Here is a 12,937-nt window from a genome sequence, read left to right on the forward strand (position 1 = left end):
CATTTATTTCCTGAAGAGAACCCCCCACTTCCTGTGGAGAGACAAAGACCCACCACACCTTCCTTTGCAGTGACAAATACCCGCCTCCACTTCATGAGGAGAGGAAAAGACCCGCCCCTGCTTCCGGTGGAGAGATGAAGACCCTCCCCTGCTTCCTGTGGAGCGATGAAGACCCGCCCCTGCTTCCTGTGGAGAGATGAAGACCCTCCCCTGCTTCCTGTGGAGAGATGAAGACCCTCCCCTGCTTCCTGTGGAGAAATGAAGACCCTCCCCTGCTTCCTGTGGAGAGATGAAGACCCTCCCCTGCTTCCTGTGGAGAGATGAAGACCCTCCCCTGCTTCCTGTGGAGAGATGAAGACCCTCCCCTGCTTCCTGTGGAGAGATGAAGACCCTCCCCTGCTTCCTGTGGAGAGATGAAGACCCTCCCCTGCTTCCTGTGGAGAGATGAAGACCCTCCCCTGCTTCCTGTGGAGAGATGAAGACCCTCCCCTGCTTCCTGTGGAGAAATGAAGACCCTCCCCTGCTTGTAATTGTTTCGTCATTGCATTGGCCATTGGATGAGGTGACTTCATTGAAGCGACCATATAGGTGTAATGACGTCATCTATACGCAGCAATCTGCTTTATATAATGTCTGCCCCTGTTACAAGAGTTTTCTGTTTCTGATCCAAAAAGACCCATTTTCCTCACCCCAATTCTTCATGAGAATAAATAATAAACTTGTATTTTTTTATGTTTCAGTGTCTTCTCTGTGTTGGTGACTTGTATCTTCCCGAATGGCTCCTTTGAGGACACATTGTAGAACCTCTCCCTCTCTCTGAATGTTACCCCCCCCCCCATGCTATAGAGAGAAGGGGCCCGAGACGCCAGGAGGGGCCAAAAAACTAACTGTTTTCCATTACTGAAATATTTCCTTCTATCGATGCTCTTCCACAGCAAACACAATGGGGGGATTTACTGTGTGACCTGGGACAGAATCCAGGAGAGATTGTGCTAAAAAACCGGCACAGAACAGAAACGGGAAAAACAAGTCACGATGAAGATCAGTAATAACGAAATGTATCTATGGCCTCAAAAGACGACAAAACTCCAAATGATGGAAAGAGGAAATCTTCACTGATCCCACCATCGTCTGGGGCAGAGCGGGGGGCGTTCGCCTCATTAGGGGTTCGCTCTAGGCCACATTTTCACTGTACGCATCTTTGGGCTTTTTGTAACGTATATTTGATGTGGAAAGATTCCTCAGCGTTTCTCACTTGTCACATGTAATGTAAAGCTTTGGTGACAATCTGGAACTGAACGCAGAGGTCCTGATTACCACCGTATATGATGGATTATCTCTGGGGACATAGATCTGCCTGAGGACTGACGGCACAACACGCGGAGTCCTGTAAGGGCTACTATTCCTCAGAGCTCTATGACATTAATCCTTCGTATACAGTATCTCCATGTACCCATATATAACTAGTATACCTCATTTTCATCCCTATGTAATCAGTAATTCTTCATATAGCAGTGATATACTATTAAATTATCTGTACACTTCCATATAACATCTATAAAACTCTAGCAAAACCAAAGAAATGAGCCAGATCATAACCTGGTGTAGGTACACATTCACACTGCGGCTCATTTCTTTGGTTTTGCTTTTGTTTTTTTGCACTTTCTTCATATGAAGGCATGGCTCCCCTTTTTGTCTGGGCATTTTGTCTATATAGCTTTCCACAGGCAGGTATCTGAACACTCGGGGCCCAAGTCCTGATCTGCCTCCATCTACTTTGACGTCTACTGACACATAGTGAGGTTAATTACAAGAGTTAGCGTTCGTCCCAATTGTTTACACCTTGTCGTGGTAGAATGGATTTTACGCTTTTTAAAAAAAATCAAAATAGTGTTAACTCAGTACCTATGTTATTAGCATGTACTGTTACAATTTATATATTACTGTAACTTACTACCCTATATATGTTCATTTTGTTTTTGTCAATATATTATTATTATTATGCTTTTGCTTAACCCTGTAAAACCAATACACCTCCACATAACCTCTCTCTATATATGTTGATATATTCATCTTCTCATTGTTGTTTTGATGCAACATTCATGTACTGATGCTGAGTATGGTGCTGTATTCAAGTACTGAAGATATTTCTGGTAATGTATTCATGTACTGTTGATGGTTCTTGTGCTGTGTTTATGTACTGTTGATGGTTCCTGTGCTGTATTTATGTACTGTTGATGGTTCTTGTGCTGTGTTTATGTACTGTTGATGGTTCCTGTGCTGTATTCATGTACTGTTGATGGTTCTTGTGCTGTATTCATGTACTGTTGATGGTTCCTGTGCTGTATTCATGTACTGTTGATGGTTCTTGTGCTGTATTCATGTACTGTTGATGGTTCATGTGCTGTATTCATGTACTGTTGATGGTTCCTGTGCTGTATTCATGTACTGTTGATGGTTCCTGTGCTGTATTCATGTACTGTTGATGGTTCTTGTGCTGTGTTTATGTACTGTTGATGGTTCCTGTGCTGTATTTATGTACTGTTGATGGTTCTTGTGCTGTGTTTATGTACTGTTGATGGTTCCTGTGCTGTATTCATGTACTGTTGATGGTTCTTGTGCTGTATTCATGTACTGTTGATGGTTCCTGTGCTGTATTCATGTACTGTTGATGGTTCTTGTGCTGTATTCATGTACTGTTGATGGTTCATGTGCTGTATTCATGTACTGTTGATGGTTCCTGTGCTGTATTCATGTACTGTTGATGGTTCTTGTGCTGTATTCATGTACTGTTGATGGTTCCTGTGCTGTATTCATGTACTGTGATGCTTCTTGTGCTGTATTCATGTACTGTTGATGGTTCCTGTGCTGTATTCATGTACTATTGGTGGTTCTTGTAATGTATTCATGAACTGATGGTGGCTCTGGGGATGTGTTTATGTGCAGGTTCTGGTGATGTATTATTCGTGTTGTTTTGGTGATGTATTCAAGTACAGCTGGTGATGATGCTATAAAAATATTTTAACTGTTTCGCGTCTTTCTAAATCTGAAGTGGCTAAAAGAAGTTCAAAAGACTAAACATATCATCAGCAAGTTGTTTTTTACACTACGCTTCATGCGTTCATTCTTATTAGCGTTTATTTAGCACTTTTTCGGGCCCATTAAGGAGTGGATCCACCTGAAATAGACAATATGTGCAAATATACCCTTAGTCTATCTTACCAATAGGGGGCATGAACACATCAAGTGCCTAAGGCAGCATGAGCGCCAAATACGGCCCTGGCTGCAGGACAGAACAGACACCTGCTCACCCAGGTCCATTGAGGTCACCGAGGAGGTGACATTAGTATCGCACAGCATGTCTAATATCCACAGACAATTGGTTTATATCTACTATTTTCATGCCTGAATTTATCAATTTAGGTGCATTATTGAAGGAGAAGAGGCACTTCATATATTATCTTGAGTCCCTGCTACCTCATATTCCTGTAATCTCATATATTGTCCTGTGCCCTGCTACGTCATGTTCCTGCTCCCTCATATATGGTCCTGTGCCCCTGCTGTTCTGTTTCCTGCTACCTCATATTCCTGCTACCTCATATATGGTCCTGTGCCCCAGCTACATCATGTTCCTGCTCCCTCATATATGGTCCTGTGCCCTAGCTACCTCATATTCCTGCTAACTGATATATTGTCCCTTGCTCCTGCTACCTCTTATCCTGCTGCCTCATGTATGATTCTGTGTCCCTGCTACCTCATATATGGTCCTGTGCCCTAGCTACCTCATATTCCTGCTACCTCATATATGGTTCTGTGTCCTGCTACCTCATGTTCCTGCTACTTTATATAACATCCTGCGCCCCTGCTACCTCATATTCCTGCTACCTCAGACGCTGATCATAGTTGTGTCTTCATAGAGCAAAGCTAAAAATACAGCCGAGCATCTGGTTAGAATGAACCTTAGGTGGTGGTTGACTTCATGGACGTTATTTGAGATCATCACCATGACTGTTTCCTCATCTGACGTACACCAAATAAATTGTCACCTTCTGTACCCAGGAGCTTCTGTCCCTCTGTGGACATGACGGTGCCAGAACCGGTCTGGCAGCTTCAATGCTCCTTAAAATCTCCTCATCACCGTGTCCGACTCATAGAGAGTGACCGATCTGTGAGCAGATCCCCAAGAGGACATCACCACCAGCAAGATGAAGAAGCTTCTCCTGCTCCTCACACTCCTCACACAGCGTGGTATGGATCTGACCACCACCCTCATCCCTGACATGCCCCCTCCAAGTCCTTCCATCAATATCTGCATCCTCATCATCCTCATCCTGGGTTTTGTTATCATTGTCATCCTCTTCCTCACTCTTATCACTATCCTCACCCGGGTATCTCTACATCATTTCTAACCTCTTGTTTTTTTCCCTTATTCTAAGGATTTCTAGGAATTTCAGCATCAGCGGGTGAGAAATGTCTAAATCTGAAGTGAATTGCGGTCATAAGGATTTCCTGAAATCCCTCAGCATTAAGGTGTCAATGTCCTTCCCCACGGGCAATGTGATCCTCCGCAGAGATCCTCTACGGAAACCAGCAGATCCTCCAGAACCTCCCAGAGTCAACCACGCTGTCCATCTGAGTATTTTCGGTTGACAGATGATCCCTCAAGTGATTATCATAGAGTTGGGGATGGGTTTAGGGTTGAATCCTAATATCAAGTTGTGATGGATCGTCAGTCTTCACCTAAGGGTTGAGTTTGACTCTACCTTTAGGCATCTGCCATACATCTTTCCCTTTTCCCTTTAGGTGGTCGAAATCTGTCACGTCTCCTCAGGATTGTGGGAGGAACTAATTCTGCAGTAGACGAATGGCCCTGGCAGGTCAGTCTGCATTTTAATGGCAATGCCAACTGTGGGGGCTCTCTCATCAGCGATACCTGGGTGCTGACAGCCGCTCACTGCTTTAATACGTAAGTTCCCGGAAATATTCTCTTACAATATGCACCATATAACTGTAAGTCAGGCAGATCTACATTGTGTCCCGGATGGTTGGCTATATCTTACACACCACTGGTGATACATTTTGGATGAGTGCAGACAGGGGTCTGGGAGCACTAAGGCTAAACTATACATAGGCATAACCTAATAAACCCCGGAAGGTGATCATATATGAGGCTAAGATCGCACAATGAGTATTTGGTGCGTTTTTTTCTGCTTTTTTTCAAGCGCAAAAATGCAGCATTTTACAGTTCAAGTAAATTTTATGGGATTTATTAGAACTCTCATTCCCACTTTTTTCTTTACGCTGCAGAATCTGACTGGCAAAGCTTAAAATATGCAACATGTCAATTTTTGCGCAGTAAGTATGCATTTTACTTGTGGATTTTGCTCAGCGTTGAATGATATGAAGAAAATCTGCACCCTCCCCATCCCCCATATATGCGCCGTTCTTACATTTGTGTAGTGGAAGCACAATAAAAATTCATGTAAATTTGTGAATTTATCAATAATGTTTTCTTCAAAGTGAACAACAGTTTCCAAGACAAAGCTATTTTATTTAATACATGACATACCAAAAAGAGATAAAAACACACAGGAAAAAATGTAATAAAAACTCAATGAAAAAAATGCAAGTACCTCATGCAGAAATGCTGCAAAAATAGCAGCATCATAAATGCACCAAATAGTCATTGTGGAAACTTAGTCAACAGGTGTTATTTGGTTGTTGGTTGGGGACCGCCATGGGTCTTGTTCAACCCCAAGTTATCAAATGTTACATAATCTATAATGTACAGACTTCTGGATCCAGTTTTAATTATATATACATATGGGGGAACATAGAAAAATGCATACAGAAGTGAGCCATTCATATATTAAGGTATCGCATAGAATAACTCTGTTATATAGGGGATGACAGCAGAGGTACTGTTTCAATTTTTGATTTGGGCCTTCTATATGTTTATGTGAACAACTGACACAAAATTTAGGACATGCTACATATTTTAACAAGGATAACCAAAACATCCCCAATTTGCATGAAATGCATGAAATCAGGGAGCTTACCCTATATCAGTGTGGAGCAGAGTCTGGTTGGCTGAGTACACTCAGCCAACCAGACTCTGCTCCACACTGATATGGGGTAAGCTCCCTGATACATCTGTCTGTAGAAGTAGATATCCCTGGATATGTTGCTAGCTTCACTAAAATGCTGACAATTTACATTCACATTAAGTAGCTATTCTTCCTGGTTGAGACTTGATAGTTACTTTGATTCTGTGAAAGACCTAATTTGTCCCTTATTTTGTTGTATTCTCTTGCCTATCTTCTGAACATATACTCCATGCTTTACAGGATGCCGGATCCGCTAGCGTACACCATCTATCTTGGGTTGTATCAATTATCTGATCTGCAGAACCCCAAAGCAATGTCCAGGACAGTGAAACAAATAATTATTCACCCCAATTATCCAAGTGAGCAATCCAGTGGAGACATTGCTTTGGTGAAACTGGAGAGCCCAGTAGCTTTCACTTCTTCCATCCATCCAGTGTATCTGCCATCTCGGGCTGTGCAGCTGCCAGAGGGAACCCTGTGCTGGGTGACTGGCTGGGGATATGTGAGAGAAGAAGGTAGGCAAAGGTCTCAGAAATGGAATGATGATGCTGGATATAGATTCATGTCAGCTATGATCTTCTCCACAGTTCCTCTCACCGATCCTAAAACTCTGCAGAAGGTGGATGTAGCTCTGATAGACAGCAAAAACTGTGAGACCATGTACATGTCTGATGACGCCTCCGAGTCCAACTCAAAACTTATCCAGGAGGACATGTTCTGTGCCGGCTACCAGGAGGGGAAGAAGGATACATGTCAGGTATGAGACACTGGAAGTTGTAGTGGATGATGTCTGTCGGTAGACTTGGTTCCCAAAACATTGGTGAATAGTAGCAAAAGTTTGCAAAAAGTTTTTATAATAATCTATTATATACATTGTATCAATCTGTGAGAACTGTCTTCATATCAACTCCCAGCAGGGGGCGGTAGAAGGCCGTGTACCAGTTATTTAGTGCTCTAGTTCACACGACCTCCATGCAGGGGGTGGTAGAAGGCCGTGTACCAGTTATTTAGTGTTCTAGTTCATACAACCTCCCAGCAGGGGGCGGTAGAAGGCTGTGTACCAGTTATTTAGTGCTTTAGTTCATACGACCTACCAGCAGGGGGCGGTAGAAGGCCATGTACCAGTAATTTAGTGTTGTAGTTCACACGACCTCCCTGCAGGGGGTGGTAGAAGGCCGTGTACCAGTTATTAAGTGCTGTAGTTCATACAACCTACCAGCAGGGGGTGGTAGAAGGCCGTGTACCAGTTATTTAGTGCTCTAGTTCACACGACCTCCCAGCAGGGGGCGGTAGAAGGCCGTGTACCAGTTATTTAGTGCTGTAGTTCACACGACCTCCCAGCAAGGGGCGGTAGAAGGCCGTATACCAGTTATTTAGTGCTGTAGTTTATGCGACCTCCCAGCAGAGGGCGGCAGAAGGCCGAGTACCAGTTATTTAGTGTTGTAGTTCATACAACCTCCCAGCAGGGGGCGATATAAGACCATGTACTAGTTATTTAGTGCTCTAGTTCACACGACCTCCCAGCAGGGGGCGGTAGAAGGCCGTGTACCAGTTATTTAGTGCTGTAGTTTATGCGACCTCCCAGCAGGGGGCGGTAGAAGGCCGTGTACCAGTTATTTAGTGCTGTAGTTCACACGACCTCCCAGCAGGGGGCGGTAGAAGGCCGTGTACCAGTTATTTAGTGCTGTAGTTTATGCGACCTCCCAGCAGAGGGCGGCAGAAGGCCGAGTACCAGTTATTTAGTGCTCTAGTTCACACAACCTCCCAGCAGGGGGCAGTAGAAGGCCGTGTACCAGTTATTTAGTGCTGTAGTTCATACAACCTCCGAGCAGGGGGCAGTAGAAGGCCGTGTACCAGTTATCTAGTACAGTAGGTCATACAACCTTCCAGCAGGGGGCAGTAGATGGTCGTGTACCAGTTATTTAGTGCTGTAGTTCACGCGACCTCCCAGCAGAGGGCAGTAGAAGGCCGTGTACCAGTTATTTAGTGCTCTAGTTCACACGACCTCCCAGCAGAGGGCAGTAGAAGGCCGTGTACCAGTTATTTAGTGCTGTAGTTCATACGACCTCCCAGCAGGGGGCAGTAGATGGTCGTGTACCAGTTATTTAGTGCTGTAGTTCACGCGACCTCCCAGCAGAGGGCAGTAGAAGGCCGTGTACCAGTTATTTAGTGCTCTAGTTCACACAACCTCCCAGCAGGGGGCAGTAGAAGGCCGTGTACCAGTTATTTAGTGCTGTAGTTCACACAACCTCCCAGCAGGGGGCAGTAGAAGGCCATGTACCAGTTATTTAGTGCTGTAGTTCACACGACCTCCCAGCAGGGGGCAGTAGAAGGCCGTGTACCAGTTATTTAGTGCTCTAGTTCACACGACCTCCCAGCAGGGGGCAGTAGAAGGCCGTGTACCAGTTATTTAGTGCTCTAGTTCACACAACCTTCCAGCAGGGGGTGGTAGAAGGCCGTGTACCAGTTATTTAGTGCTATAGTTCATACAACCTCCCAGCAGGGGGCGGTAGAAGGCTGTGCACCAGTTTAGTGCTGTAGTTCATACGACCTCCCAGCAGGGGGCGGTAGAAGGCCCTGTACCAGTTATTTAGTGCTGTAGTTCATACCACCTCCCAGCAGGGGGCAGTAGAAGGCCGTGTACCAGTTATTTAGTGCTCTAGTTCACACCACCTCCCAGCAGGGGGTGGTAGAAGGCCGTGTACCAGTTATTTAGTGCTATAGTTCATACAACCTCCCAGCAGGGGGCGGTAGAAGGCTGTGTACCAGTTTAGTGCTATAGTTCATACGACCTCCCAGCAGGGGGCAGTAGATGGTCGTGTACCAGTTATTTAGTGCTGTAGTTCATACAACCTCCCAGCAGGGGGCGGTAGAAGGCCGTGTACCAGTTATTTAGTGCTGTAGTTCACACAACCTCCCAGCAGAGGGTGGTAGAAGGCCGTGTACCAGTTATTTAGTGCTGTAGTTCATACAACCTCCCAGCAGGGGGCAGTAGAAGGCCATGTACCAGTTATTTAGTGCTGTAGCTCATACGACCTACCAGCAGGGGGCGGTAGAAAGCCATGTACCAGTTATTTAGTGCTGTAGTTCATACGACCTACCAGCAGGGGGCGGTAGAAGGCCATGTACCAGTTATTTAGTGTTGTAGTTCACACGACCTCCCAGCAGGGGGCAGTAGAAGGCCATGTACCAGTCATTTAGTGCTCTAGTTCACACAACCTGCCAGCAGGAGGCGGTAGGCCATGTACCAGTCATTTAGTGCGCTAGTTAACACGACCTCCCAGCAGAGGGCGGTAGAAGGCCGAGTACCAGTTATTTAGTGCTGTAGTTCATACAACCTCCCAGCAGGGGGCGGTAGAAGGCCGTGTACCAGTTATTTAGTGATCTAGTTCACACAACCTCCCAGCAGGGGGCGGCAGAAGGCCGTGTACCAGTTAATTAGTGCTGTAGTTCATACAACCTCCCAGCAGGGGGCGGTAGAAGGCCCTGTACCAGTTATTTAGTGCTGTAGTTCATACAACCTCCCTGCAGGGGGCGGTAGAAGGCCGTGTACCAGTTATTTAGTGTTGTAGTTCGCACAACCTCCCAGCAGGGGGCGGTAGAAGGCCGTGTACCAGTTATTTAGTGCTGTAGTTCACATGACCTCCCAGCAGGGGGCAGTAGGAGGCCATGTACCAGTTATTTAGTGCTGTAGTTCACACGACCTCCCAGCAGGGGGCAGTAGAAGGCCGTGTACCAGTTATTTAGTGCTCTAGTTCACACGACCTCCCAGCAGGGGGCAGTAGAAGGCCGTGTACCAGTTATTTAGTGCTCTAGTTCACACAACCTTCCAGCAGGGGGTGGTAGAAGGCCGTGTACCAGTTATTTAGTGCTATAGTTCATACAACCTCCCAGCAGGGGGCGGTAGAAGGCTGTGTACCAGTTTAGTGCTGTAGTTCATACGACCTCCCAGCAGGGGGCGGTAGAAGGCCCTGTACCAGTTATTTAGTGCTGTAGTTCATACCACCTCCCAGCAGGGGGCAGTAGAAGGCCGTGTACCAGTTATTTAGTGCTCTAGTTCACACGACCTCCCAGCAGGGGGTGGTAGAAGGCCGTGTACCAGTTATTTAGTGCTATAGTTCATACAACCTCCCAGCAGGGGGCGGTAGAAGGCTGTGTACCAGTTTAGTGCTATAGTTCATACGACCTCCCAGCAGGGGGCAGTAGATGGTCGTGTACCAGTTATTTAGTGCTGTAGTTCATACAACCTCCCAGCAGGGGGCGGTAGAAGGCCGTGTACCAGTTATTTAGTGCTGTAGTTCACACAACCTCCCAGCAGAGGGTGGTAGAAGGCCGTGTACCAGTTATTTAGTGCTGTAGTTCATACAACCTCCCAGCAGGGGGCAGTAGAAGGCCATGTACCAGTTATTTAGTGCTGTAGCTCATACGACCTACCAGCAGGGGGCGGTAGAAAGCCATGTACCAGTTATTTAGTGCTGTAGTTCATACGACCTACCAGCAGGGGGCGGTAGAAGGCCATGTACCAGTTATTTAGTGTTGTAGTTCACACGACCTCCCAGCAGGGGGCAGTAGAAGGCCATGTACCAGTCATTTAGTGCTCTAGTTCACACAACCTGCCAGCAGGAGGCGGTAGGCCATGTACCAGTCATTTAGTGCGCTAGTTAACACGACCTCCCAGCAGAGGGCGGTAGAAGGCCGAGTACCAGTTATTTAGTGCTGTAGTTCATACAACCTCCCAGCAGGGGGCGGTAGAAGGCCGTGTACCAGTTATTTAGTGATCTAGTTCACACAACCTCCCAGCAGGGGGCGGCAGAAGGCCGTGTACCAGTTATTTAGTGCTGTAGTTCATACAACCTCCCAGCAGGGGGCGGTAGAAGGCCCTGTACCAGTTATTTAGTGCTGTAGTTCATACAACCTCCCTGCAGGGGGCGGTAGAAGGCCGTGTACCAGTTATTTAGTGTTGTAGTTCACACAACCTCCCAGCAGGGGGCGGTAGAAGGCCGTGTACCAGTTATTTAGTGCTGTAGTTCATACAACCTCCCAGCAGGGGGCGGTAGAAGGCCGTGTACCAGTTATTTAGTGTTGTAGTTCACACAACCTCCCAGCATGGGGCGGTAGAAGGCCGTGTACCAGTTATTTAGTGATCTAGTTCACACGACCTCCCAGCAGGGGGCAATAGAAGGCCGTGTTCCAGTTTAGTGCTCTAGTTCACACGACCTCCCAGCAGGGGGCGGTAGAAGGCCATGTACCAGTTATTTAGTGTTGTAGTTCACACAACCTCCCAGCAGGGGGCGGTAGAAGGCCGTGTACCAGTTATTTAGTGATCTAGTTCACACAACCTCCCAGCAGGGGGCGGTAGAAGGCCATGTACCAGTTATTTAGTGTTGTAGTTCACACAACCTCCCAGCAGGGGGCGGTAGAAGGCCGTGTACCAGTTATTTAGTGATCTAGTTCACACAACCTCCCAGCAGGGGGCGTTAGAAGGCCGTGTACCAGTTATTTAGTGATCTAGTTCACACGACCTCCCAGCAGGGGGCGGTAGAAGGCCGTGTACCAGTTATTTTGTGCTGTAATTCATCCAACCTCCCAGCAGGGGGCAGTAGAAGGCAGTGTACCAGTTATTTCGTGCTGTAGTTCATACAACCTCCAAGCAGGGGGCAGTAGAAGGCCGTGTTCCAGTTTAGTGCTCTAGTTCACACGATCTCCCAGCAGGGGGCGGTAGAAGGCCGTGTACCAGTTATTTCGTGCTGTAGTTCATACAACCTCCCAGCAGGGGGCGGTAGAAGGCCGTATACCAATTATTTTGTGCTGTAATTCATATAACCTCCCAGCAGGGGGCAGTAGAAGGCCGTGTACCAGTTATTTCGTGCTGTAGTTCATACAACCTCCAAGCAGGGGGCAGTAGAAGGCCGTGTTCCAGTTTAGTGCTCTAGTTCACACGATCTCCCAACAGGGGGCAGTAGAAGGCCGTGTAATAGTTATTTAGTGTAGTAGTTCACACAACCTCCCAGCAGGGGGCAGTAGAAGGCCGTGTACCAGTTATTTAGTGCTGTAGTTCATACGACCTCCCAGCAGGGGGCAGTAGAAGGCCGTGTACCAGTTATTTAGTGCTGTAGTTCATACGACCTCCCAGCAGGGGGCAGTAGAAGGCCGTGTTCCCGCTTCTCAGTGCTCTAGTTGTGACTGGCAGCCGATGGCAGTGCCACGTTTCCAGCTTCTCTGCGCCACAGAAGACTTTTCTCGTGAGACGTCTCGGGATGATAATTACCAAGCGTCTAACATTTCATAAACTCTTCTGCAGAAACGTTTGTCATTCTTTCGTTTCGCCGCAGCTCGTCGGCAGCGCTCATCGTGCCCCTTTCCTCTAATAGTTGGGCGGCGGCGGTTGGTCAGGTCCTGGCGCTCTACTCTGATCACTGACTTTCCGGTCTCATTGCAGGGTGACTCCGGGGGACCGCTCGTTTGTAATGTGAATGGTGTTTGGCTACAACTCGGCATTACCAGCTGGGGTTTGGGATGTGCCTCGGCCAATCGTCCAGGCGTTTACACCCGCGTGCAGCACTACCAGTCCTGGCTGCAGGGGCTCGTGCCTTCTCTGCAGTTCAGCAATGGAGGGAAGATTTTGCATCCAAACAGAAGACTAAAGACAACACAAGCCCCCCGTCACCTCACAGCCCGGCGCCTGTAGGGTGGGGTCCACCCAGTGTGGTCAGAAGGTGGCACAATCCAGTAGGACCAGGACGGAGGGCACCCCTGATGGTGGAGATGCCTGGTCCATGGTCAATATCTTTATGATCCTCATTTGATCATTTCTAGCTCTGTGATTGGCC

General features: G+C 47.2%; 1 protein-coding gene across 1 annotated transcript; it reads left to right on the top strand.

Moving 5' to 3' along the window:
• The first annotated feature begins 4,205 nt into the window (after positions 1 to 4,205).
• On the top strand, positions 4,206 to 12,795 carry LOC141073424 (serine protease 27-like). Its single transcript, XM_073560617.1, has 6 exons — positions 4,206 to 4,388; positions 4,504 to 4,636; positions 4,804 to 4,966; positions 6,348 to 6,622; positions 6,695 to 6,864; positions 12,547 to 12,795. Exons 1-6 carry the CDS (start codon positions 4,206 to 4,208, stop codon positions 12,793 to 12,795), a joined length of 1,173 nt encoding a protein of 390 aa, XP_073416718.1.
• Positions 12,796 to 12,937: the final 142 nt, after the last annotated feature.

The sequence above is a fragment of the Dendrobates tinctorius genome, unplaced genomic scaffold (assembly GCF_039654945.1).
Source record: "Dendrobates tinctorius isolate UK_male_01 unplaced genomic scaffold, ASM3965494v1 ptg000301l, whole genome shotgun sequence".
In the NCBI taxonomy this organism is placed as follows: Eukaryota; Metazoa; Chordata; class Amphibia; order Anura; family Dendrobatidae; genus Dendrobates; species Dendrobates tinctorius.